The 27661-nt window shown below is 55.0% G+C and overlaps 1 protein-coding gene across 7 annotated transcripts in view; it reads left to right on the forward strand.

Moving 5' to 3' along the window:
- The window catches only part of CDH22 (cadherin 22), a 201429-nt gene that overhangs the window by 65666 nt on the left and 108102 nt on the right, over positions 1 to 27661 (forward strand). For 6 of the 7 annotated variants that reach the window (XM_074969688.1, XM_074969690.1, XM_074969687.1 and 3 more), the window contains one exon: positions 11635 to 11929. The exons of the other annotated variant lie outside the window; for it this stretch is intronic. In XM_074969688.1, coding sequence (XP_074825789.1) covers positions 11635 to 11929 — 295 coding nt within the window. The remainder of the gene's footprint in view (positions 1 to 11634; positions 11930 to 27661) is intronic. 7 annotated transcript variants of the gene reach the window in all.

Raw genomic sequence — 27661 nt, forward strand, 5'->3', positions numbered from 1 at the left:
TACAAGATGGATTCTCTTGCTAATCCTTTTTCGGAACTGTAATTTCCCCCGAGGCTGCTGTCAGTTTGATGTGGATTTCTTTGGGTTTTTTAAGGAGAATTATGGGGTCAGCGCTAGTTACAAACTTCTGCATGTGGACAGATCTATTTTAGATAAAAGGGGATTAAAGGGAAAAAAGCAGATTTAATTAAGTTGCTAATATTTAAAGAAAATTGATGAACTAAGGCTTTATGAGCTGGAGCAAACACAGATCATGCCTTCATTATGGCCAGTTTTTATTTGATTTTCTTTATTTTTCAGTCCCAAAGTAGTTTTTATTTGTGTATCTGTGCTTGCTTTTTAATCATTTTAATAAGGAAAATGCACCTCTATTCACATTTAATTTTGATTTAATTAGCAGGCAGTAATTAATGGCCTTGTAAAATCCCAGTGTTAGCCCTTTAGAGCAGGGAAATAATTTCCCTTTTTAACAAACTGAACAGATGAAAGATTTTCGTCTTTTCTAAGAGGCCCTTTTCCCAGCATTGCCCAGACACACCTCATCACCAGGAATAAGGAGTGACTCCGTGGCTGAATGTGGGGCTTCCTTCCCCCATCCTGGGTGAAGAGCATGCCCAGGAGGGAAGGGGTCATTGCCCCCTGCTCCGGAGCTGCTGCTTTATTTTAAATTATGGGCTGGTGAGAGAGAGCCTCCCAGCTGTGCTCTGGAGATGCTGGGATTATGTTTGCCCTGGATTCACCTGCTCCTGGTGTGCCAAGAAGTTGGGACGAAGCACGGAGAGGCCTGTTGTCCCAGGAAGGGGCAGGTTTCAGGGGTTAATGATGCAGATGCATATTCTGATCTCACCCCGGTGTAAGTCTGGAGTAACTCCATTGACTCCTGATTTACCCTGGCACAGCTGAGATGGGATCCAGGCCAGTGGGGTCTCTGGAGGACTGGCCATAGGAGGGAAACTGTGGTTGTCCCTGTGGCTATCTGCGCTGTGGGATGGCTGCTGTCTCTGCTCCTTTGGCTCTTGGCACTGTCAAACTCTGCACCCTCTGGCTGTCTGCACTGTCACAGCCACTCTTGAGCCATCTACAAAGCAGACCCAGTACAAGGTTTGTTCTCCAGATTGGCTTGGGAGAGGCTGGCTTTGCCCATTGGTCATGTACTCCTGGAGAGGCCTTGGGGACGTTTGGGGCAGGTGTGCACTGGCCACAGCACAGGGCAGGGAGTTTGTCTCTGTGACACCACTCACCAGAGCCACCCTGCAGCTTGTCACCGTATTTAGTTTCTGTGCTGGTGGGTCTGTGGTGGCAAGGGGGGGGGCAGGCCAGGAACGAGCAATAGTGTGTATCACTGCAGAACCGGATGTATTGGCAGAGCTGGGGTGGGGATGGGGGCAAAGACCGGGACTGTGGTGCCTTGGCAGAACTCTGGGTGGGTGGGGGATCACACTGCAACAGCTGGGGGTGTGGCAGCTCAATCTGGAGGGGGTTTGCAGGATGTGAGGGGCTCTGGGAATGCCGTAGGAGCCGGTGGTAGGGCTAGGGTGCAGTGGTAGAGCTATGCAGAAGATGCTAACCCAAACCTGCCTCCACGCTGATGCCATTCACCTCTCACCCCTGTGAACAGGACGGATCACCAAAATCCATCCCAACATTTAAATGGACGGTAAGAAGCCAAATGCAGCAGGGTACGTCAACACTGCAATTAAACACCCGTGCCTGGCCTGTCAGTTAACATGAGCTTGCGGGGTTCGGGCCACAGGGCTGTTTAATCAGTCCCAGAGCCCTGGCTTCAGCTTAGGACCAAACGTCTACACTGCAAGAGCCCCGGGCCTGAGTCAGCTGACATGGGCCGGGTGCAGGTGTTTATTTGTAGTGTAGACATGCCCCATGGGGCAAATGATCCGGGGGCAGCTGCTGCAGGTGTCAGAGCTCAGGTTAGTGCTGTGTGCCAAGTTCACTGACTCTCAGAGAGAGAGCCCGAGAAATCAGACTGTTGCATTTTTGTGCTTTAAAAACCTGCATATACATATTGTGGCCCAGGTTTCAGAACTGCTCTGAGGTCTGACTGGCCATGTGCGTGCCCAAACCCTGTGCTGGTGCATATAATATTGGTGATTGTACACCAGGTTAGGGGTGTAAATGCAGACTCACTTTCACACCCAAAGCACCCCCTGCTCCTTCTCCAACCCTCCTTGCTGTATCCCCTCAGACACCTGCAGACGGTTATCCTACTCCCCCGTTAGTTGTTGTTTAGCCAAGTGATGCAGATTTAGCTCATTAATCTTCCCTTGTAAATCTATCTTTCCAGTCCCCAGAGTGCGGGCTCCGTTTTCCTTCCTGGTTTTCCAGGTTTCAGGGCTGCTGGCATCTGCTCTGAGCATGGAGTCAGTGTTAAGCAAACGTGGAGCAGGGATATGCTGCGAGTTTGGACTGTTTGCTGGGCAAAGGGCCTGGACGGGCAGGTTTATCTCCTGGCTGATAATTAATCATGAGTCTTGTCGCTGTTGTTATGAGCAGAGAAATGCATTTGTGTATGTGGCTTCTGCACTTTATGGAACGGATACAGTCCCTGCCGTGGTGTTTCAGTCTCTGGCAAGAGTTGACATGGGGCAGAAGGATGTGATGCAGAGCAGGCAGGGTCGTTCCTGTGCGAACCAGCTGGATGACAACCTTACGGCTGCAATCCCCGCAGGGCTGGGATATTGCCCAGGCAACAGGAAGGGTATGTCCAGGGTGGCTGGCCTCTTTAAATGAAGCAGGTCCTGTGCCCTGTGTCAGAGCAGGCACTCCCGCTTGGCCAGTTGAGAGGGTGTGAAGCACCTGGGGCTAGAAAGGATCAGGGAGAGTCAGAGGGAGGAGGGACGGACGGACGCTGATGTTCTGTGGAGAAAGCTGAAGAGCAGCAGAGGGGTATGCTGGCTAACCTTCCCACACTGGAGTGTTAGGGCTGGAGGGGGCTGAAGGTCAGCAGAGGGAGTTGCCTACTGACATCCAAGCTGGGGAGCCTGGGGCTAGAGAGAGCTGTAGACAGGAACAGTGGATGGGCTTACCCTCCGAGGTCTCCATGAAGGAGAGCTGGAGCCAGAGGGCCGAAGAGGGCTGAGGGCCAAGAGAACAGTGGGAGGGCCCACCTCTGGCTGGTGTAAGGTGAGAGGATAGCAGAACTGGGGAAGTGACAGAGGGTGTGGAAAAAGCTAATGTACTCAATGCTTTTTTGCCTCTGTCTTCACGAGCAAGGTCAGCTCCCAGACTGCTGCACTGGGCAGCACAGCATGGGGAGGAGGTGACCAGCCCTCTGTGGAGAAAGAAGTGGTTCGGGACTATTTAGGAAAGCTGGACGAGCACAAGTCCATGGGGCCGGATGCGCAGCATCCAAGAGTGCTAAAGGAGTTGGCGGATGTGATTGCAGAGCTGTTGGCCATTATCTTTGAAAACTCATGGCGATCGGGGGAGGTCCTGGATGACTGGAAAAAGGCTAATGTAGTGCCCATCTTTTAAAAAGGGAAGGAGGAAGATCAGGGGAACTACAGGCCAGTCAGCCTCACCTCAGTTCCTGGAAAAATCATGGAGCAGGTCCTCAAGGAATCAATTCTGAAGCACTTGGAGAAGAAAGTGATCAGGAACGGCCAGCATGGATTCACCAAGGGCAAGTCATGCCTGACTAATCTAATTGCCTTCTATGACGAGATAACTGGCTCTGTGGATGAGGGGAAAGCAGTGGACGTGTTATTCCTTGACCTTAGCAAAGCTTTTGATACGGTCTCCCACAGTATTCTTGCCAGCAAGTTCGTAGAATCATAGAATATCAGGGTTGGAAGGGACCTCAGGAGGTCATCAAGTCCAACCCCCTGCTCAAAGCAGGACCAATCCCCAACTAAATCATCCCAGCCAGGGATTTGTCAAGCCTGACCTTAAAAACCTCAAAGGAAAAAGTTAAAGTTTAAAGAAGTATGGGCTGGATGAATGGACTATAAGGTGGATAGAAAGCTGGCTAGATCGTCAGGCTCAACGGGTAGTGATCAATGGCTCCATGTCTAGTTGGCAGCCGGTATCAAGTGGAGTGCCCCAAGGGTTGGTCCTGGGGCCGGTTTTGTTCAATATCTTCATTAATGATCTGGAGGATGGTGTGGATTGCACCCTCAGCAAGTTTGCAGATGACACTAAACTGGGAGGAGAGGTAGATTCGCTGGAGGGTAGGGATAGGATACAGAGGACCTAGACAAATTAGAGGATTGGGCCAAAAGAAATCTGATGAGGTTCAAGAAGGACAAGTGCAGAGTCCTGCCCTTCGGATGGAAGAATCCCATGCACCGCTACAGACTAGGGACCGAATGGCTCGGCAGCAGTTCTGCAGAAAAGGACCTAGGGGTTACAGTGGATGAGAAGCTGGATATGAGTCACCAGTGTGCCCTTGTTGCCAAGAAGGCTAATGGCATTTTGGGCTGTATAAGTAGGGGCATTGCCAGCAGATCGACGGACGTGATCATTCCCCTCTATTCGACATTGGTGAGGCCTCATCTTGAGTACTGTGTCCAGTTTTGGGCCCCACACTACAAGAAGGATGTGGAAAAATTGGAAAAAGTTCAGTGGAGGGCAACAAAAATGATTAGGGGACTGGAACTCATGACTTATGAGGAGAGGCTGAGGGAACTGGGATTGTTTAGTCTGCGGAAGAGAAGAATGAGGGGGGATTTGATAGCTGCTTTCAACTACCTGAAGGGGGGTTCCAAAGAGGATGGATCTGGACTGTTTTCAGTGGCAGCAGATGACAGAACAAGGAGTAATGGTCTCAAGTTGCAGTGGGGGAGAGGTTTTGGTTGGATATTAGGAAAAACTTTTTCACTAGGAGGGTGGTGAAGCACTGGAATGGGTTCCCTAGGGAGGTGGTGGAATCTCCTTCCTTAGAGGTTTTTAAGGTCAGGCTTGAGAAAGCCCTGGCTGGGATGATTTAGTTGGGGATTGGTCCTGCTTTGAGCAGGGGGTTGGACTCAATGACCTCCTGAGGTCCCTTCCATCCCTGATATTGTATGATTCTATGAAGTGAGGGAAAGTGAGTATGCCCTCCCTGTGGAGAGGCTGTGGGGGCTCCTGTTAGGAAGAGCGGGGTTGCGCTTCAGCTGGAGGGGCTTTGGGGTGGCTGTCATGGCAGGACAGGAGAGGACCGACGAAGACCCCGGGTGGGGTGGAAGGTGCTGGAGTGTGGTATGTGCTCTGTCGATGGACTGGCTGTCATGGGATTGTAAGGACAATGTGCACTGGAGTGATCAGTGGGCTGTCTGGGGATTTCCGTTCGGGACTGTTTGCACGAGAGTTTTGTAATGAACCAGCCCCAAGAATGGGTGTTACTGAGTCAAACAAACCTGGTGTGGAGCCATTAGGGGCCTGAGAAGGGATGTGGGGCCAGAACCCTGCTGTTAGGGCAGCCAGCTGCAAAGGGGTGTCTGGGTGTGTTTCTCAAGTGGGGCCAGGTGAGTCGGTGTTTCCTAGGATGGCTTGGCAGGGGTGTATTTTCCAGGTATTGCCAGTCACGCAGGGGTAATTCCTAGGTGATACCAGGCAGGTGGCTGTATTTCCTGCATGATGTTGTTTGGTCAGGTGTATTTCCCAGGCAATGCTGGGCAGGTGGGTGTATTTTCTGGGTGATGCTGGGCAGGTGAGTATATTTCCTGGCAATGCAGGGTGGGAGTGTGTATTTGACATAGGCAATAATATATGACTAGCATGGAAAGAACATTGAATTGTCCAATGTGTGGGCATCTTACTCACGAAATAAATATATAAACTGTATCTAACAAGATAAATATAATGAAGGCATCATAAAAAGAGGCAGGTCCTGGTATAAATTCTTGCTGGTGGAACTGTATGTCTTTAAGGTGGATTATAGAACTGCAGTTTGGAAGATTGAATGGCCCATAAACATTTTCATATTTCATTAGCCGATTAATGGACAGCTCTTTTTTTGGCAACTTTGCTGATTCTCAGCAGAAATTGTGGGGAGTAAATGAATGCGTCTGATGAAACCTTTCTGGGGGCCTGTCCATTATGGATTGCCCCAATTAATGCCCGCGCTGCTCTCCTCAGAGATGCATTCTGCCTGTCCAGTTACTGTTAATAGATTTCTCATAAGTGGCTGGATTGTAAAAACCTCATAACTCAGTTTAATGCCACCAATAAAATTATCTCCGGACGCCTGGCCTGGATTCCAGGTGGCTGCAGGGCAAAGGGAGCTGCTGTTTACCCTTTCGCTCCCTCATTCCAAATAGCATCTTAATTAGAAAACGAAGAGGAAATTGTTGGCTACAAAAGCTGCTTTCCTGAGGGGCTGTTTCTGGTGCTGAATTCAGGGCTCATATCCCTGCCAGGATGCTGGGTGGGCATGAAGCTGTCACCATGTGGAAGGGCTGGCAGCTGCTGGTATCGAGGGCCAGAGCATGCACACCAGAGTAGTGTGGCAGCTGGCTCGGGTTTGGAAGGGCAGTGAGCTGGTGTTTACACACATCACAGAGCGGGTTTCACAGTGCTGCATGCAGTAACTCGATGCTGGCCTTGTGGATGTCGAAGCCTCACACGCATTGGCTTTGTTCACATTGTGTCTCCTTGTGACGAAGTGGGACTGTTCTTAATGGTTCCTCCGAATATTGTGGGGGTGCCTCAATTTCCCTTATGCAGTTCTTAAGTATCTAGGTGGTGGGGTAAGGGTGTATGATCACTGCAGAGCCCTAGAGGGCAGGTGTGTGCAGGGGTCTGGACACAGAGAATGGCCGACACCCTGTTTCCTGGCAACTGATGGCCTGGACCCTTCCCCCCTGCAAGGTGAGAGCTAAAGGGTTGGAGAACAAAGGAATCAGGTGACCTCCTGGCCTGGGAAAGGAACAAAGCCCAGAGGAGGGGGGGCTGGAGGGAGTTTCAGTTTGGGGCTGGCTAGGACATGGAGTGAAGGGCAGACGTGGTTGTCTGGCTCACTGCCCTCCAAAATGGACCCAGCTGAGGGGTCCTGTTCTCTGCACCTGCAAGCTCTGTTTTAGACCATGTTCCTGTCGTCTAATAAACCTCTGTTTTACTGGCTGGCTGAGAGTCCCGTCTGACTGCGAAGTTGGGGTGCAGGACCCTCTGGCTTCCCCAGGAGCCCCGCCTGAGCGGTCTCGCTGTGGGAAGCACACGGAGGGGCAGAGGATGCTGAATGCTCCGAGGTCAGACCCAGGAAGGTGGAAGCCGTGTGAGCTGTTTGCCCTGCGGACAGGCTGCTCACCGGAAGGCGACTGCCCCAGAGTCCTGACTGGCTTCATGGGGAGCAGTTCCAGAGCATCGCCCGGGCACTCCGTGACAACTGGTGGCAGCGGTGGGATCTACTGCACCCCGTGGATGGCGCTTCCTGCAGTAAGTGACTGGGGAGCAGTAAAACAAAGGGGGATTGATGGGGACTAGGCGTGCTGAAGATTCAGAGAGAGACGGTTTCAGGGGGCGGTTAACCCCTAGGATTGTGTGACCAGAGAAAAGGACTTTTGCAGTAACAGGGTCCCCCGGGGGACTGCAGCGAGCGGTCCCAGGGGCGGAGGAGTCTGCAGCTCGACCCTGGCAAAGAGGTGGTGACCTCGAGAAGGGCTGGCACACTAGGGGTTCTCCCTGGAAACCGTGGGGAGCTGCGAGCACACAGGCCTGTGAGTCCACAACAACTTGGGAAGAGTGGAGTGATGGTCTGTCACCGTCTTCTTAAGAAGGACATTGTAACCCTGTGCAAAAAGAGAGGGTTGAGCATTGGAAAGTTCACCAAAGCACAGTTAATCGTGCAGCTGGAGGAGGATGACCGCTCTAAGGGACAGATTCCTGACCCAAATGGGGCTATAGCAGGATCTGGGAGCAGCTGGAGTAGTAGCCAGGCATCCCCAAGACTCCTGTCCCCGACCAGACGAGGGTCTTCACGATCGGGTTCCCCATCCGGGGATCGGAGATGGACGGGATTGGAGCTGAGTCCGAGAGAGCAAGAGGACTGTGAGAGACAGCGAGAGCCCGAGAAAGAGCTGCAGAAGCAGCAGCAGCATGAACTGGCGGTGGGGGAGCGGAGAGGCCTAGGGAACCTCCCCGGGGTGAGTGGGGATAGACCCCGGGGGGCCAGTTCCGCAGGGAACCTCGAGACTAAATTGCTGCCCCTGGTTAAGGGGGGGGGGATGTGGATGCCCACCTCACTGCCTTTGAGCAGGCTGGAGATTTGAACCAGGGGGACCCTGCGGAAAAGCCCCGGTGTCTAGCTCCCTTGCTGGGTCCCAAGGCCATAGACTCTGTCGGCCAGATGGGTGGGGAGGTGGACAGGCTCCCATTCCTGACCCCAACCTATATGTCTGTGTGGAGTTTCCTGGGGCCAGGCCCCTCGGACCCCCAGTGGGAGCGGAAGGTGATGGTCAATGGGGAGACATTCCTGGGGTGGCGAGATCCTGGGACAGAGAGAACTGTTGTCAGGCCCTGGGTGGTGCAGCCTCAGAGGTTGAGGGGCTGTGTGAGCTGGGTGAGGGTCCCAGGGACGAAGCCCCTCGCCCTGCCTATGGCCCAGATCCCTGTGCAGACCCAGGAGGGGTGGGGCTGGCTGGTTGTTGGGGTTCTCCAGGATATCGGCTGCGAGACCCTGTTGTGGGGTGACTGTGTCTCTTTGGGACAGGATCCAGGCCCTGCTCCTGTAACGGCCAAGGGTTTGAATTTGAATCCAGGGAACCAATCGGTGGAGAGGGAAATGGTCAGTGAAAATGCAGATGACCTGGCTGGCAGCAGGGAGGAGCCGCTAGGCTCAGGCTACCTGCCTGCCTGTAAGCAGACCCCTGGGGCTGGGTGGGACAGAGAGATGCTCCCTGCGCCCTTGCACTCCGGAGAGGGGGCTCACGCTGGCTCTGATGCAGTGAGGAAAGCAGCGAGCTCGCTGCCTACCCCCACTGGCACAGCAAGGGCAGCGCTGAGCACAGGGGGAGCTGAGACCCCAGCTGAGTGGGGGGAGACACAGGCAGGGGAGGGGATCTGTGGGGAGTGGCAAGGTGCTTGGTAAGGAAAGTTTGGATGAGCCTAGGCAGCCTTGTGATCTGATGGCTTTGTCTAGTCAGCAGGGTGGGAAGGCGAGGAAGGCGAGGAGAGTGGAAGATGAGTGTCCCTGGACCTTACCTGTTAGCTGGGTGGAGAATTGGGACAGTGAAGGAAACGTGCCTGTGCCTGTCAGAGGTATTGACTTGCCTGTGGAGGGAGCTACCCTGATCTCCAAGCAGGTGTCTGTGATCAGCCTTGTGTGCTGGGACAAGGGGAATGAGATCCCAAGCTGTGTGTCTGGTAAAGGAGAAAGTGTGTCCGGCTCTTCTTGGTTTGTGGAGCAGACAGAAGGGGCCTTGCAGCCTGTGATGGTTGAGGGTAGTGCAGTTGTCTCAGAGCTGGTTCTGGATTCAGCTAAAGCCCAGGAAGGGAATGGTCCTAAGTTTGTGTCTGCTCAGGAGAATGGCCCTGTAACTAGGTCGCATCCAGTTAGTGTCTATGTAAAATCCCAGAGACCAGACAATTCTGGTGCTTGTATTTTGCCTGTTGCTCGTGTGTGGTTGGGAAAGGGTGTCGCAACTCTGTCTAATCAGGGTGAGATCCTAGCCAGGGCACAAGGAGAGCGTGAAGGTGATGTGATTGTGTTACCTATGGAGGGTGTGGAAACCTGTAGCAAGAAGGAAAAGATTCCTGAACTTGTGTGTGGCAAAGGGAAGGAGAAGGCTTCTGACCATTTATCTAGGAAGTCTGTCAGTTTGCCTGAAAGGGGATTGTGTAGGAATCCACCGGACGGGCCATAGGTAATTCTGGATGTAAGGGAGACCCAGAAAGAGTCTGTTGTTGCTCAGGAACGTGTTCCTCTAGAGCAAGCCCTAGGTAAAGAGGGTAAGAGCAGAATTTCTGGGAGGGGTGAATTGTTGCATAGAAAAGCCCTAGGGAAAGGAATCCTCATGGAGTCTTTGCAAGCAGTTTACTGCAACTGAAGGGTGTGAAAGTGATTTAATCAAGAAAGTTTCAGTTCCTAACAGCCAGAAATTTTCTGTTGTGAATGGATCCACTGACTGTCCTGTTGAAAGACCCAGTGTGGATAGCTTTGAGAAGGTCTCAGATGGAGTGAAAGCTGTTAAGAAACTTAAACAGTCCTATAACCAAGTGGCTGTGTTTGGCCAGCTTGTTGGGGAGAAGACCCAATCCAAGTTTGACCCCCTGGGGTTTTGGGGTGGCCAAAGGGCGGGCCGCAGAAACCTTCCCACATGCGGCCTGCGAGTGCTATCGACCACCCCCGACCTAAGGGAGGGCGTGAAACTGGAAGGGCCTGGTGTAACTCCTACCAAGGAATGGCAGAGACGCTGGGGCATCCATGGGAACGTTGGTGGCTTCGAACTTCCCCAGGTCACCGCCTAAAAGTGACCCCGCTCAGTTCGATCTCGAAGGGGGGAGAGATGTGACGAAGTGGGACTGTTCTTAATGGTTCCTCCGAATATTGTGGGGGTGCCTCAATTTCCCTTATGCAGTTCTTAAGTATCTAGGTGGTGGGGTAAGGGTGTATGATCACTGCAGAGCCCTAGAGGGCAGGTGTGTGCAGGGGTCTGGACACAGAGAATGGCCGACACCCTGTTTCCTGGCAACTGATGGCCTGGACCCTTCCCCCCTGCAAGGTGAGAGCTAAAGGGTTGGAGAACAAAGGAATCAGGTGACCTCCTGGCCTGGGAAAGGAACAAAGCCCAGAGGAGGGGGGGCTGGAGGGAGTTTCAGTTTGGGGCTGGCTAGGACATGGAGTGAAGGGCAGACGTGGTTGTCTGGCTCACTGCCCTCCAAAATGGACCCAGCTGAGGGGTCCTGTTCTCTGCACCTGCAAGCTCTGTTTTAGACCATGTTCCTGTCGTCTAATAAACCTCTGTTTTACTGGCTGGCTGAGAGTCCCGTCTGACTGCGAAGTTGGGGTGCAGGACCCTCTGGCTTCCCCAGGAGCCCCGCCTGAGCGGTCTCGCTGTGGGAAGCACACGGAGGGGCAGAGGATGCTGAATGCTCCGAGGTCAGACCCAGGAAGGTGGAAGCCGTGTGAGCTGTTTGCCCTGCGGACAGGCTGCTCACCGGAAGGCGACTGCCCCAGAGTCCTGACTGGCTTCATGGGGAGCAGTTCCAGAGCATCGCCCGGGCACTCCGTGACACTCCTGTACTGTCAATCACTCTGTCTTTGAGGGCTGCTCTGGCCCGTGTGATGGGGGTGGTCTGAGCTGCACAGAATTATTCTCAGCTTCGTGTTAGAAGGGAGTGGGGCAGAGATCTGGTGACAGGCCTAAGGTCACACAGCAAAGCAGTGGCAGAGCCAGGAATTGAACCCAGGTCTTCCAGGTCCCAGCACAGGACGAGCACATCGCTTGCTGTTCCCTTCCAAGAGGAACAGGCCGATCTGGACTAACTCTTGGCAGTGAAAACCATGCAGCACCGAGCCCCTGCTCTGCCTGCCCTCCCCACCCCAGACCCCTGCTTTAGCCCCTCCCACTCCATGGGCCCTCTCTTGCCAGGGGTCTCCTCAATGTCTTGGCTCTCGCAGCAGGAGTGGCGGCTGTGGCTCCAGCTGGCTCAGTTGCCCTCTCTCAGCACCAACCCTCACCCTCTGTCCTTCCTCTGCAGATCCACTCGGACTCAGATGAGGGGGACGGGTCCATCAAGTACACCATCTCCGGGGAGGGCGCAGGAACCATCTTCCTCATTGATGAGGTCACAGGCGACATCCATGCCACCGAGCGCCTGGACCGGGAGCAGAAGACGTTCTACACGCTGCGGGCACAGGCCCGGGACCGCCAGACCAACCAGCTGCTGGAGCCTGAGTCTGAGTTCATCATCAAGGTGCAGGACATCAACGACAGCGAGCCCCGTTTCCTGGAGGGGCCCTACATAGGCAGCGTGGCCGAGCTGTCCCCCATAGGTAGGTGCCCTGCACCCGCACTGAGCACAAGGTGATGGGGGTGAGGAGCTGGCAGCCCCTGCTCCCTTCCATTACCCTGAGCTGTCAAATTAGAGTCTTGTCCAGCACAAAATCACTTGTCATAAATCCAGGGATTCCAGCAACTGGAGCCAAGGGGGAAAATAAATAAAGCAGTTTAGGGAAACAATTGAGTAAATTCTCAGTGCTGATGGCGAGCTGGAGAAGCACGTGGGCTCGCCCATGAGCCTGTGCAATGGGAGTGGGCTGAGCTGGGTGCCAACCCCCTGCCCCCGTCTGAGGTTTGCCCAGTTCTGCCCCAGCTATCCTCCATACATGCCGGTCTCTGCTGCTCTCAGGCACTGGGGAGGAGGCCCCAGGCCTTGCTGGAGGTGGGGTCTGCTGCTGCTTAGGATCATACTGAGACTGATATTTCTTGCCATGTCTCCTTGCCTCTGGCTGTGTCTGCGGCACGTACGTTCCCAGCTCTCCCCACCCCTGGGATTCCACCTCCCGCATCTGTCAGTGCCTGGCTGCTGTTGCCTGGTCTATTAATTATATTGATTACTTAAAAATTCCCAGTTAACATTCAGAGGTTTGATTGGTTCTCGTCCCAAGATCAGGCGCAGTATTATCAGAATTCCTATTTAATTGGGAACCCGGACGTACATGGTCACAACACTCACACTTTTATTAACATCGTTAGCAAAGTTACAAGCTCTCCAGCCCAGCCAGAAAGGCAGAGAGAGCACAAAACGAGCTGAGCCGCCCCTTGCAGAACAAGCTAACATGTTAGTTCTCCTCACTATCAGCACCATCCCCAGTGGTCATCATCCTGGCATCCCAGACACGCGGGTGGGATACATCTGTTACAATATGTCTTTGTGACGCTGCCAGGCCTAATACATATTCAGGAGGGGCTCAGCCCCTTCCCCGTATTTGTAGTTCCTCACTGTACTGATGCTGGGGTGTTCTTCTCCCAAAAGTTATTAATCCCCTTACCTCAAGTTCATTAGCATATATACCCATTAGCTACCACGACACTCGCGTTGTTGAACATCTGCCGATGTCTCTAACTAAAGCTACCTCAGGCTGGGATAAACCTGCCCCTTGTGGGTACCTGTCAGCAGCGTAGTCCTTGCGGCACGTTACCGTGGGATACTCTGTGTTCTAGGGTTACTCTTGGTTACTTGCGTAGGCTAAGTCTTGTGCCTTGTGACATGATTAGTTTAGCTAAGCTATTGTCTTACAGCCTGGAGGCCTGTGGGATCATTACTGCCCCCTGTATCTACGGGCTCACTGGGCAGGGGCTGCTGGTACCAGGTTGGGTGCCCACCTTCCGTTGTAGGCTCAGCCCCTGCTGTGTTTAGCTTCCACGAACCTGGCTGTTCCCGGGCTCCAAGAAGAGAATGTAATGACCCCCGGCCATGGCCCAGCCCCTGGAAGGTGCTGCTGGTGGAGACTAGGGTGTCTCTTCCTCACCTCTGCCCAGCACCTTGCAGATTGTTCGCTCACTCTCTTTGGTCCTGTCTGGCAGCTGTATGGCCAGCTGCTCCCTGGTGCTGCTGGCCTGGCAGGTCTGGGTGCCTGGTGCAGGTATCTGGTGAGCAGGAGGCTCCACCTCACGCTGGCGTATGGGGGCAGAGCCTGCGTTTGGCATTGTGTGTGCGTGGCCTCCCCACCTGGGGGGCCATGTACCCTGGGGACTTAGAACAAAGCCAGGAGAGGGCAGAATCATTGGTTATTTCCTCTGTAGGGCCCCATCCTGCACACCTCACTCGGGCAGAACTCCCACTGATGCCTGTAGAAGACAGAAATGGGCCCATAGCCTTTGTCCCCCTGAACCACTCTGTTGCTCAGGGCCTGTTCAGTGTGCACTAGTATGTTCACTAGTGCAAATTTCTCCTGTGTTGGTCTGTTCATGTCCCTCGGTCCCAACCCATGATCCTCCTGCTTTTCCATTCTGGGCTCCCCACACAGTCCTGATCTGCAGCCCCCCTGCCTTTTCAGCGCCAAGTCCCATCCCCCAGCTGTGCAGGTCCTGGAGCCCCTCCTGCTATATCTGTGCTTCCCTGGCACCCCTCCCCGAGCTCTGCTACCGCATATCAGTCCTGATCCAAGCCCCCATCCTGTTCCATTCCTACCTGCCCCACAGCTCTGCCAATACTCCTCAACCCTGCCCTGCAGTTCTGCTCACAAGCGCCCGCTGAGCAGAGGCCGGCAGTGGTGTTGAACTGAGTACAATTGTTCCGTAATGGGAGAAAACTTCAGCTGATTGGCTCAGACGTGTAAACTCATCCCTGTCGTTTCCTAAGTGAGGCCTACCTCACACACCACACTGCCTTTGCTCCTGTGGTAGGATGTTGTCGGGTCCGGAATGCTGTGCACCAGAGCAGGGTCTGTGCGGGGAAGTTTCACCGAGCCTGCTAGCCACGCTGGGGAAAGGGCAGGATAGGGTGACACTGGCAGGGGGTTATTGTGCTTTGCTGAGTGTTGAAAGTAAGGGGGGGCGGGGACATGCAGTGGGGCAGCAGCAGGGCGTCTGCCCTTTGTCCCTACTCCACCTGGCAGCGCTTTCTGGCCGAGCCGCAGAATCCATTCACTGTTTTCCCTGTTTCTGGGTGTCTTGCTGCTCCCTGTCTGTGTCAGGCCAGGGGCATGGGTTGACTGAGGTGGGCAGCGGGCTTGGGGTTGGCAGGCTGCAAGAGGGGAGGTAGTCCAGGCAGTGGCACTGCAAATCATTGCTCTCCAAAGGCTGCCTCAAGGCAAAAGACAGAGTTTGCACAAGCCTGCCTGACGTCAAATGTTAAGGCAGGTCCCGCTTGACAGCCGCAGGGGATGAAAGGTGGAGAGTGACAGGTGCAAAGGAAGGAGAGAGTGAGAGGACCAGCAGTGAGCAGAACTGAGGAGGAGGAGAAGGCAGGAGAGCGGGAAGAGCCCCCAAGGAGGACAGCAGCGCGGGGATCATGTGGCACGGGTCAGGCTCCGGCAGGAGGACAAATAGCTGGTTTTCCCATCTGGGGTTGTGACAGGCAGCGCCCCGAAAAGGGGCCCAGGCCTGGTTCCTGTGAGCACCCAAGGAGTTAAGTGCAGCAAGGGAAGGGCTCTCCTTGGAGTCTGGCAGGAAGCCAGAAGGTCAGTCTCTTGCTGTGTTTCCTGGATGCTCTGCTCATTCAGAGCCCTGTGATGGCCTCCAGCACGTACAGATGTGCAGAAATCATTACACCAGAGGGGCTGCTGCTGACTGAATTCCTCCTGACATGCAGTTTCAGCCTCTGTCAGGAACCCCCTCCTCCTCTGGCCAAGAATGCCATCAGCCACGGACCAGGACTCCTGTACAAATGGAAGGCAGGATGCAGGCAGCGAGGGGGAGACGCACCCCCCTTCCCAAAAGGGGGAAGCAATGAAATTAACGTAGTTTGCCTGAGCATTGTTTAAAAAGGGCAGAATTCTCGACTCTGGGTGTTAGACCAGGAGCCCCGTGCTTTGAAAATCACTAACAATTACGAAGCTGCCTGATCACAGGCTGATGTGAACAAGACATATCAAAGGAGACAGTGTCTGTGCAAAATTGGAGATCAGAGGGAGAAAGAAACTCGGTTTCAGTACATGAAAGGAGGCGATTCCTGCAAATTAAAATCCTCAGAAGTGAAAAGTAAAGAGAAGTGTTTGGAGCAGCGATGGACGTGCCTCTGCTGTGTCGCTCCGGAGCGGGGGACCTGACAGCCAGCGCTGACTGACAGCCTCTGTCCTGCTGACCCAAGGCTGCCCCAAATTAGCGAGTGTGAGCGGGCGGCCTCCAGCAGCCTGGCCAGCCCCAAAGGGAAGCAAAGACTGTGGGGAAACTGCTTTGGGGCCCAAGGCCAAAACTCTGAAATATCAGGGCAGATGCTTCCTCCTCGCCTGCAGCCGCCCTGCGCTGGAGAGCAGAAGGGAGCTCTGCTGCACCAGTGCTGGCCTTATGGCCCAGCTGACCCCAGCTACCAGGAGAGAGGAGAGCTCCTTGTGCAGCAGAGGCGGCCAGCGCAGCTGCACAAAGTCCCCCGAAGCAGCTGGGCAGAGATCTGGAGAGTCCATCCAGACACACACAGAGTCTGCTGACAATGCCCCGAGGCCCCAGGCCATCCAGCACCCTGGCTTCCTTCGCAGAGCTGTCCACAGGGCTCAGGTGCTGGAGAGACAACCGTCCCCTGTGCTACACCGCCGGCAACAGGGGTGGGTCCTGCTTCTGCCAAGCCAGTGACACTGGGAAGCAGCTCCACCCAGGACACTGCACTTGGGCGTGGGGGAGAGGGGGGAGGTGTTTATGGGAGAGCAGCTCTGCCCTGGGTAATGCATGGGGGGCCAGGTAACTGGAGTGTGGGGGGGGGGCATCTCTGCCTGGCCACTGCACGGGGGGTGGGGGGGGCGGCGGGTAACTGGAGTGTGGGGGGCAGCTCTGCCTGGGCACTGCACAGGGGTGTCGTGTATAGTGTGTGTGTGTGGGGGGGGGGGGGGGCAGCTCAGACCGGGCACTGCACGAGGGCCATGTGTATAGTGTGTGTGTGTGGGGAGGGGGGCAGCTCAGACCGGGCACTGCACTGCCGAGTATATGCAGTGTGGGGTGCAGCTCTGCCCCGGGCACTGCATGGGGGGCCAGGTAACTGGAGTGTGGGGGGGCAGCTCAGCCTGGGCACTTCCCTGGGGTGGTGTTTATGTGGGTGGGGGGGCAGCTCAGCCCAGGCACTGCACGGAATTAGTTTGACGGTCTCTGCTCAAGCCCCGGTGACAGGAGTTTACCCAGCCCCCCACAGCAGCTGGGGCCCAGCCATCTGTCCGAGACTGCTCTGGAAAGGTCCAGGACCCAACTGTTATGAAGGGGCCCTCCAGGCTGGCGACCAGGGCTGTCATTTGGCAAGATTTCCTAGACTTTGCTCCCTCAGCCAGCAGAAAGGTGAGGGATCGACAGCTCCTTTCCAAACGTGACCTGGCCTAACTGTGCTCTTACCGGGTCCTCCTGCCAGCCAAGCCAGGGTCGACCAGCCAAGAAATCCTCACGCTCCCTGCCAGGTCCCAAGCTGCAGCCCCAGCCCAGCACTCTCCCAGGGACGGGGCGTGTTCCTGGTGCACAGAAAGCAGTTAAGCGAACATGGTCAGATGGGCTCCTGCAACCCTAGGAGCAGATCAAGGGACAGTATTTGCGTAAAGGAAGAGAACTGATTGGGAGAGAAAGACATCTGATTTCCCAGCATCTAAGGGAATTGCTAACATTGGAGATTTAAGCAAACTGTTTCTGAGGAGCTGAGGGCAGTTACACAAAGCCAGCTTTGCTCCCGGCCCAGGCTCAGGCAGCAGGAGTGTGAAGGGGCTGAGAGGCTGGGAAAGGGGCCAGCATGGTCTGCTGCCCAAGAGAATGTGCCAGACAGACCCTGGGGTGGGGGAAGGAGAGTCTGGCGGCAGTAGGGGTTGAGAGACATAAAGGGCAGGGGAGCAGGAGTGTCCCCCCCGAATCAGAAGCTCGCTGGAGCTCAGCCGTCGGAGCCAGGCTGTACGCACTCTGGACCCAGGGCTTCTTCCAGGCATATGGGAAGTGTCTTGGCCAGTGCTGGGCACAGGGTGTTGGAACACTGAGCTGCCACCGCAGGTGGAAATTACCTTACAGTCGTGCCCAGCACCCCCTGGACTGGCCACAGGCACCGGACAGCGGAGGCTTTCCAGAGGGAGCTGACTCTTTGCAAGCCACCAGCTTGTCATCCAGCCGTTTCACTGGGGTGCCTGAGACATGGGGAGCTGCGAGGATTCACCCACCAGGCCAAGGCCCTCTGGCTTCCCACCACACCACACTGCCTGGGAGGTTAGAGTTCAGCTGTGTGGGGCAGCCAGGGACTTCTGCAGGGAGCTGGGTTAGAGGGAATGGAGCTCAGAACTTACCCACTGGTCTCCGGGTGGCATTGTGCTCAGGGTCCTGCAAGCACCCAGAGGCGGGGGATACAGGGTCTTCTCAGGGAAGATGCTGCGTAGCTGGGTGAGTGCTGAGGCTGCTGCTGCTAAGGGTGTGCTGAGCTCTGGCAGTTCTGAACAGGGGCACTTGCTGTCTCTGCTTGGAGCATAAGTTCCCTCTAAGCTGCGAGGCCAGGCAGCCACCCAGCAGGCCATCAAGTGCCGTGCACTTCAGGTGTCCCTCCCCACACTGCTCCTGCCCTCTGCCTTGAAGCCCCTGGCCAGCTGCTCCCAGGACCTCCTGCTTGCTGTGTGTATGTGTGCGCACTGATGTCAGTGTCCCCCGCCCCTGTACCCCATCTCCTTAGAGCGGTGGGGAGGACACAAGACAGGGCTCGGGATGGAGGGAGCTTGCTGGCAGCTGTAGTTGTGTCTGAACACACAGGCTGCAGACTGCTGAGTGCCGATCTACTTAAGGGGGCAGCGCGTGTCGCTCTCTGTCTCACTCACTCAGTCAGTCTTTCACACTCACCTCCCAACACATACTTGTATTATTGTTGTTGTTACTTGATACTTCTTTCAAAGTGTGTTGTTTTCGTTTTTTGACTGGCCTATGCATTTCAAAATTTTGATTTCTCTCTTACACTTAAATTTAATTATTTGAGTAGTGAGTTCTAAAATGCCTAACTTGTGCTGGCTGGAGTAATTATCCCTCTGGTAACTTTTTAAAAATGTATGTTATATCTAGGTTTTTTGTTTCTACTGGTGGTGCACATTCGCACATTACCTCAGTATGGTGCACATAACAAAATTGATTCCGCACATGGATGGAAAAAATGAGAGGGAACACTGCTGGCTGGCGGGCCTGAGTGCCTGTGCCCCGTTGGGGCGGGCAGCAGCTGCAGTCATCACATCATGGGCAGAGGAGGGTAAGGCAGATGGCGCGGTGCGGAGCGTTGTTACTTCTGCTGCTTTCCCTGCCATCTCAGGGACAGGGGGCTGAGACCTGCACACCAGGGGTAAGTGCAAATGGATCCCATTCCTGACCAGTCTCCAGTGCCCTGGGGACAAACCTGCAGCAGCCACACTACCATGCTCTGCCTCTTACAGAGAAACTCTGCTGAGATGCTCTTGAGAACAGGGGATGGAAGGGCCATTCTGCACTGACTCAAACCCCTCAGCACCTCTAGCCCCAGCCTGGGAGCAAGGCCTTACTGCAGGTGCAGCTCTGCACTTTGGCCGGAGGCAAATCCCTGGTGAAGAGGCGTGGGGTGTGCTGAGAAGGCAGGACAGACCCTGTGGGGAACCAGCCAGGTGTCTGGGAACCACGGGAATTCCCTGATATTAGCAAATGATAAAATCAGCTGAGTTTTGGGCTCCCTTTCCAAGCTCCCCTAGGGCTGATTAACAGCTGTCTGCTGCCCCCAGGCCAAAGACAAATCCCACAGAGTCAGAGTCCAAGGGCCTGATCCTGGCATCATCACGGGCTGGGCACATGTGCGCAGCACCTTGCAGGATCAGCCCATGGCAAAGAGACCCTGGTGAAGAAGGCAGCCTGTGACTCAGGGACCATGTTTCCCTCCCCTGTTTCACTTCCCTCCCCCATTTCCCTGGGTAGCAGCAAGTCTCATCAGGCCAGATTAGAGACGATTTGGCTGTGCAGACAAAGCTTGGGATCAGGCCCTGCCTTTAGCCCAAAGTCAGCTGGCTGCAAAAGTGATTATTGCCAAGAGAAATTGTTTAATCTCCCCACTGGAAGCAGAGAAAAGGGATTTGTTCAGGGTGCAATCAGTGTTTACAGGCCATCTAACAGGTGGCTCTGAATTTTTAATAGAAAGTGCTCAGAACATCGGAGTTTGTCTGGAAGCTCTTGGACTGGGAGTGACCAGGAGCGAACACAGACCCTAGTTCAGCGCTGGGATCTCTGGGCTGGGGACACACTACACACTCTGGAATCCTTTTCAGAGAGTGAGTGTCCTGAGTGCTCTCTGGTCCTGGGGCTGGGGCATGTTGATGGGGCTCCCTGCTGCCTTGGGGCAAACTTTCCCCTCTTCTGTGCCTGTCTGCATGCCCAGTGCCCCAGGGTGCTGTTCTCATCTGTGTGCTCCAGTGTCCTGGGGCACTGTACCTGTCTGCAGACCATATCCCCCAGGGCACTATGCTTATCTGTGTGCCCCTGGACATCACAGAGTCATAGAATATCAGGGTTGGAAGGGACCTCAGGAGGTTCTAGTCCAACCCCCTGCTCAAAGCAGGACCAGCCCCAACTAAATCATCCCAGCCAGGGCTTTGTCAAGCCAGGCCTTAAAAACCTCTAAGGATGGAGATTCCACCCCCTCCCTAGCACTTGAGACCATTGCTTCTGTCATCTGCCGCCACTGAGAAAAGACGGTTACTCACCTCCGTAACTGTTGTTCTTCGAGACGTGTTGTTCATCTCCATTCCAATTATATGTGTGCGCACCGCGTGCACGATCGTTGGAGAATTTTTATCCTAGCAACACCCAGTGGGTGGACTGTGGAGCCCCCTGGCGTGGCACCAGATATATGCCCCAGCTGACCCAGCGCCCCCTCAGGTCCTTCTTGCCGGCTACTCCAACAGAGGGGAAGGAGGGTGGGTTTGGAATGGATGTGAGCAACACGTCTCGAAGAACAGCAGTTACAAAGGTGAGTAACCGTCTTTTCTTCTTCGAGTGCTTGCTCATATCGATTCCAATTAGGTGACTCCCAAGCCTTACCCAGGCGGTGGGGTCGGAGTGAGATACTGCGGCGTGCAGAACCGCTGAACCAAATGCAGCATCGCCCCTGGACTGCTGAATTATCGCGTAGTGAGCGGCAAAGGTACGTACCGATGACCAAATAGCAGCTCTACAGATCTCCTGTATTGGAACCTGGGCCAGGAAAGCGGCCGATGAGGCCTGAGCCCTTGTGGAGTGGGTGGTGAGGTGCGTGGTCTGGACACTGGCCAAGTCGTAGTGAGCACAGATACAGGCCATGATCCAGGAAGAGATGAGCTGTGAGGAGACCAGGAGGCCTTTCATCCAGTTGGCCACAGCAACGAAGAGCTGGGTCTTTTTTCTAAACTGCTTCGTGCGCTCAATATAGAAGGTGAGAGTCCTATGAACATCGAGGGAGTGCAGCTGTTGCTCCCATCGAATAGCGTGTGGTTTCGGGTAGAAGATCAGAAGGAAGATGTCCTGGTTGATGTGAAAGGCTGACACTACCTTAGGAAGGAAGGCAGGGTGAGGTCGCAGCTGTACCTTGTCTTTATGGAGCACCGTATATGGTGGTTCCGACATGAGGGCTCTGAGCTTGGATACACATCTCGCAGAGGTGATAGCCACAAGGAAGGCTGTCTTCCAGGAGAGGTACAGGAGCGAGCAGGTGGCCATCGGCTTGAACGGGGCCCCCATAAGCCTGGAGATGACCAAGTTAAGGTCCCACGCGGGAACTGGTTGTCGCACCTGCGGGTATACACAGTCCAGTCTCTTAAGGAATCTGCCGACGATAGGGTTGGAGAAAACCGACTGATCATGTTCCCCCGGGTGGAAAGCCGAAATGGCTGCCAGGTGCACGCTAATAGACGATACAGCCAAACCTTGTTGTTTTAAGGAGAGGAGGTAATCCAGGATGAAAGGCACCAAAGTCTGCAGGGGGGGCATGCCGTTCGGAGCACACCAGCAGGAAAACGATTTCCATTTGGCCAGGTACGTGGCTCGGGTGGAGGGTTTTCTGCTACCTAGCAGTATCTGCTGCACCGAGGGTGAGCAGAGCAGCTCCGACTGAGTTAGCCATGCAGCATCCACGCCGTGAGGTGGAGAGATTGCAGGTCGGGGTGACAGAGGCAGCCATGGTCTTGTGAGATCAGGTTCGGCCACAGCGGGAGTGTGATCGGAGCGTCTACCGATAACTCCAGGAGCATGGTATACCAGTGCTGCCTGGGCCATGCCGGGGCGACCAGATTCAGATGTGCTCTGTCCCTGCATAACTTGAGCAGGACCCTGTGGACTAGCGGGAACGGAGGGAAGGCGTAGAACAGCTGGTCTTTCCACAGAAGTAGGAAGGCGTCTGGTAGGGAACCCGGGGAACGTCCCTGGAGAGAACAGAACACTTGGCACTTCTGATTGTTGCTCGAGGCCAACAGGTCGATCTGGGGAAACCCCCACCTCAGGAAGATGGAGTGGATGACATCTGGGCAAATTGACCACTCGTGAGACTGGAAGGACCTGCTGAGGCAATCTGCCACCGTGTTCTGAATCCCCGGGAGAAACGACGCCACCAGATGGATCGAGTGGGCTATGCAGAACTTCCACAGGTGAATGGCTTCCTGACAGGGGGGACGACCGGGCTCCTTGTTAATGTAGAACATGGCCGTGGTGTTGTCTGTGAGGACCGGCACACAACAGCCATGTAGGTGCCCACGAAAATCCTGACACGCCAGGCACACTGCCATCAGCACTCGCACATTGATGTGAAGAGATAGCTCGGATGCGGTCCATAGACCCTGCATTCGGCGGTCCCTGAGGTGGGCGCCCCATCCCAGGGATGGCGCGTCTGTGACAAGGAGGGTTGTGGGTGTGAAATGGTACCCCTTTGCACACCGACCTGAGGTCCAACCACCAGCGGAGGGAGGTTAAAACTGCTTCTGGGACAGTGACCACCATGCTCAGGCTGTCTCAACCTGGCTGATATACTGTTGACAGCCAGGCCTGAAGCGGGCGAAGCCGAAGTCTGGCATGCCTGGTTACGTACGTGCACAAAGCCATGTGCCCCAGAAGGCTCAGGCATGTCTTTATCGTTGAAGTTGGGAAGTTTTGAAGGCTGCAGACCATGTTCACCAGCGACTGAAAGCGGGCGTCCGGTAGGAGAGCTCGGGCAAGTCTGGAATACCGATTGCCCCGATAAACTCTATTCTCTGGGTTGGTTCCAGAGTCGACTTTTCGGTGTTGAGCAGGAGGCCCAGCTGGCAGAACATGTCTATGGTGAGTCGAACGTGTGATTGTACTTGGTCCCTGGTGCGGCCCCGGATAAGCCAGTCGTCGAGAAACGGAAACATGGTCAGGAGCGTTTGCACCTCCTGTGTAAGGAGTTGCTCATGAGAAGGGTCCCTGAAGAGGGATTGAGAGGGAGGAGAGAAACAAAACTGAAGAGAATATCCCTTTTCCACCGTGCGAAGAACCCAATGGTCTGAAGTTATACGGGACCACGCATGGTGGAAATGGGAGAGATGATTTTGAAATGGAGGGGAAGGATCCTGGATGGTGACTGGCATGCCGTCCTCGGGCGCACCTTCAAAAGTTTTGCTTAGGCCCCGCTGGTGGTTTGGGAGGGCCCCGATTCTGACCGGGTTGGTGGCCAGTAGATCTCTTCCTACCTCCTCGCCCGTGCCTTCTATAAAAGTCCTGCCTCGGTTGAGGATGGTGGGTAGGACCATTGAGGCTGCGGCTTAAAGGGTCTGCGCTGGGTAACTGGTGTGTGCATTCCCAAGGAGCGCATGATAGCCTTGGAATCTTTCAGGCTCTGAAGTCTAGAGTCTGTTTTGTCCGAAAACAGGCCCTGTCCATCAAATGGAAGGTCCTGCAGGGTCTGTTGTAGCTCTGGTGGCAGGCCAGATACCTGCAGCCACGGGATGTGTCGCATGGCTGTGCCCGATGCAAGGGTCCTAGCCGCGGAGTCTGCCACGTCTAAGGAGGCCTGCAAGGAGGTCCTAGCCACCTTTTTAACCTTTTCCACTAAGACCCCAAACTCATCCCTGGACTCCTGAGGAACTAACTCCTTAAATTTCAACATGGAGCTCCACGAATTATAGTCATGACGGCTCAGGAGCGCCTGTTGGTTCACGACCCTGAGCTGTAGCCCCCCTGAGGAGTAAATCTTGCACCCAAACAAATCGAGACGCCTGGTGTCTTTCGATTTGGGCGCCGGAGCCTGTTGACCATGCCGCTCCCTTTTGGTCACCGAGGCAACCACTAGTGAACACGGCTGAGGGTGAGTGTAAAGGTACTCGAACTCCTTGGAGGGGACAAAGTATTTCCTCTCCACTCCTCTGGCCGTCGGTGGGATGGAGGCAGGGGTTTCCCAGATTGTCTTGGCATTGGTCTGGATGGTGTGGTTAATGGGCAAAGCTACTTGGGACGGGGCCTCCGCTGAAAGGATGTCCAGCACGGGGTCCTCCAACTCCACTACCTCCTCAGCGTGCCTGCGTCGACTCTCCGGGGCGCGGTGCGGATCGGAACCAGGTCGCTGGAGAGTGGTGCCGGCGAGATGCTGGGGAGCGGTACCAGGATTGAGATTGGTGCCGATGACTGGGCCGGTACCTGGATCCAGATCTGGACCGTGATGACAACCGCCTGCGGGAGCAGTGTCGGGATCTGTGACGAAGCGGGACTGTTCTTAATATTTCCTCTGAATAGTGTGGAGGTGCCTCAGTTTCTCCTATGCAGTTTTTAAGTATCTAGGTGGTGGGATAAGGGTGTATGATCATTGCAGAGCCCTAGAGGGCAGGTGTGTGCAGGGGTCTGGACACAGAGAATGGCCGACACCCTGTTTCCTGGCAACTGATGGCCTGGGCCTTTCCCCCCTGCAAGGTGAGAGCTAAAGGGTTGGAGAACAAAGGAATCCGGTGACCTCCTGGCCCGGGAAAGGGACAAAGCCCAGAAGAGGAGGGGCTGGAGGGAGTTTCAGTTTGGGGCTGGCTGGAGACGTGGAGTGAAGGGCAGACGTGGTTGTCTGGCTCACTGCTCCCCAAAATGGACCCAGCTGAGGGGTCCTGTTCTCTGCACCTACAGGCTCTGTTTTAGACCATGTTCCTGTCGTCTAATAAACCTTCTGTTTTATTGGCTGGCTGAGAGTCACGTCTGACTGTGGAGTTGGGGGGCAGGACCCTCTGGCTTCCCCAGGAGCTCCGCCTGAGCGGACTCGCTGTGGGAAGCGCACGGAGGGGCAGAGGAGGCTGAATGCTCCGAGGTCAGACCCAGGAAGGTGGAAGCAGTGTGAGCTATGTGTCCTGAAGACAGGCTCTTCACAGAAAGGAGACTTCCCCAGAGTCCTGCCTGGCTTCACAGGGAGCAGTTCCAGAGCATCGCCCGGGGACTCCGTGACAGGATCAGCTCCGGGAAGGAGATCGGCTCTCTGATCGGTGTCGGGAGCCTGAACGGTATCTTGGTCCAGAGCTGTGCCGAGAGCCGGATTGATGCCGTGAGTATGACTGATGGTGCCAGTAGGCCCGGCGCCACGAGAGGGAGCGGCATCAGGACTGCGAATGGCATCGGGATCGGGACCAGATCCGGGACCAGGAGTGGTGCCGTGTTTGCGTGCGCAGAGATGGCGGATGTATTAGGGTTGGCTTGCCCCTAGACGGTACCATACAAGTTGGAGGCGGTCCCGCAGTCTGCGATGATGCCGGCTCTGTGAGGACGATGAGGTCTTGCACCGCTGTGAACGTCTCCGGCTTTGACAGAAGCTGGGGCTCAACCACGGTCCGGGTCGGGGAGCCTGTGCGCACCAGACTCAATGGCTCCTCTCTCGGTGCCAGAGTCAATGGTGCCAATATCGGTCGCTCCGGTGCTGGACGCGACTCCGAGGCTGGTATAGGAGGTGCCAGCGACTCCTGAGGTGGGACAGTCGTCTCCGGCTTGCGCTGTCTCTTCTGGCCCAGAGACAGAGAATGGCGCCGGGTCACTTTTACCGGCTATGCTGCCGGAGAGGTCCGGTGCCGCGGGCCTCTATCAGAGTCCAACCGCGGTGCGGTACCTGATGCTGCCGCCGGGGCGCTGCGCACCGAAGCGCCCGGCGCCAGAACTTGGCGCGCCGATGGAGAGCCCGGGCTAAGGGCCGCCTCCATAAGGAGCTGCTTGAGTCTAAAGTCCCGCTCTTTTTTGGTCCGAGGTCTGAACGCCTTACAGATCCTACACTTGTCAGCATGGTGAGACTCCCCGAGGCACTTCAGACAGGAGTCTCAGGGGTCTCCCGTTGGCAGGCTGAGCAAGGTTTGAAACCCGGAGCCGTGGGCACGAGCCCAAGCGGCGGGCAGGGAGGAGGGGAAGGACCCCTTCCAACCCACTAAACTAAGTCTAAACTTATCACTGTCTCTGTAACAACTACTGCAACTGTACTAACTATGACAACTATCTAACAGCGGGAAGTGAAAAGCTAGGGAGAGGGAGGACAGCTATGCCATGCTCCACGGTTCCAACGACCGTCACGGGTGGCAAGAAGGAACTGAGGGGGCGCTCGGTCGGCTGGGGTGTATATCCAGCGCCATGAAGGCGCCACACCAGGGGTGTTGCTAGAGTAAAAATTCTCTGACGATCGTGCACGCAGGGCGCACACCTAATTGGAATCGATATGAGCAGGCACTCTAAGAAGACCAGCCGAGCTCCATCCTCTTTGGAACCGCCCTTCAGGTAGTTGAAGGCTACTATCAAATACCCCCTCGCTCTTCTCTTCTGCAGACTAAATAACCCCAGTTCCCTCAGCCTCTCCTTGTAAGTCATGTGCCCCAGTCCCCTGATGGTTTTCGTTGCCCTCCGCTGGACTCTCTCCAATTTGTCCACATCCCTTCTGTAGTGGGGGGACCAAAACTGGACACAGTACTCCAGGTGTGGCCTCACCAGTGCCGAATAGAGGGGACTGATCACTTCCCTCGATCTGCTGGCAATACTCCCACTAATACAGCCCAATATGCCGTTGGCCTTCTTGGCAACAAGGGCACACTGCTGACTCATATCCAGCTTCTCGTCCACTGTCACCCCTAGGTCCTTTTCTGCAGAACTGCTGCTTAACCAGTCAGTCCCTAGCCTGTAGTGGTGCACGGGATTCTTCCGTCCGAAGTGCAGGACTCTGCACTTGTCCTTGTTGAACCTCATCAGATTTCTTTTGGCCCAATCCTCCAATTTGTCTAGGTCACTCTGGACCCTATCCCCACCCTCCAGCATATCTACCTCTCCCCCCAGTTTAGTGTCATCTGCGATCTTGCTGAGGGCATAATGAATCCCATCATCCAGATCATTAATAAAGATGTTGAACAAAACCGGCCCCAGGACCGACCCCTGGGGCACTCCACCTGACACCAGCTGCCAACTAGACATGGAGCCGTTGATCACTACCCGTTGAGCCCGACAATCTAGCCAGCTTTCTATCCACCTTATAGTCCATTCATCCAATCCATACTTTTTTAACTTGCTGGCATGTTTTTAACCATGCCTGTCTAGAGGCTGTCCCCCACCCCCATGCATCTGTCCTGTAGAATTCTTTGTCTAAGAGCCCTCCGTACGCTGCTCTATTTTGTAGCATTTCATTAGTCACATTTTTGCAAGATCCATCTGCAGCTGGGTTAGTTCTTGCCTGTGTGTGGCCGCAGGAGCAAGAACTCTGAGTCTGCAGTGAAATTCCCTCTGGGCCGGGCTCAGCATTCTACCAAAACAGGCCATTCTTGGGGATGCAGGAGGCTTGTTTCTGCTCCGATAATCTTTCAGCACTGGGGTTTGTTTCCTTCCCTGACATGCAGCCCACTTGCTCCTGGGAGGCACCAGCTGCTTCACCTGTTGGAGCAAGAAGAGGGAACGTTGAAAATTTTATCATTTAAAAAATCTTGGTGGCTGCTGCTACTGCTGTGTCCAGGCCTGGGCCCTGCGACTGCCACGTCTGCGGACAGCTCTGCCCAGTAAATTCTGCCATTGGCACAGTCTCCCTTTCTGTCTTAGAGAGTGCGAGTAGCTCACAGCTGTTCTGGGGCTGACCAAAGAATTTCACATGAAAAACCAAAGTGCAGCTCTGCAAGCAGTTAAAGGGGCCAGACCCCGTCTGTGCCTTCCTC

The sequence above is a fragment of the Natator depressus genome, chromosome 13 (assembly GCF_965152275.1).
Source record: "Natator depressus isolate rNatDep1 chromosome 13, rNatDep2.hap1, whole genome shotgun sequence".
NCBI classification, from domain to species: domain Eukaryota; kingdom Metazoa; phylum Chordata; order Testudines; family Cheloniidae; genus Natator; species Natator depressus.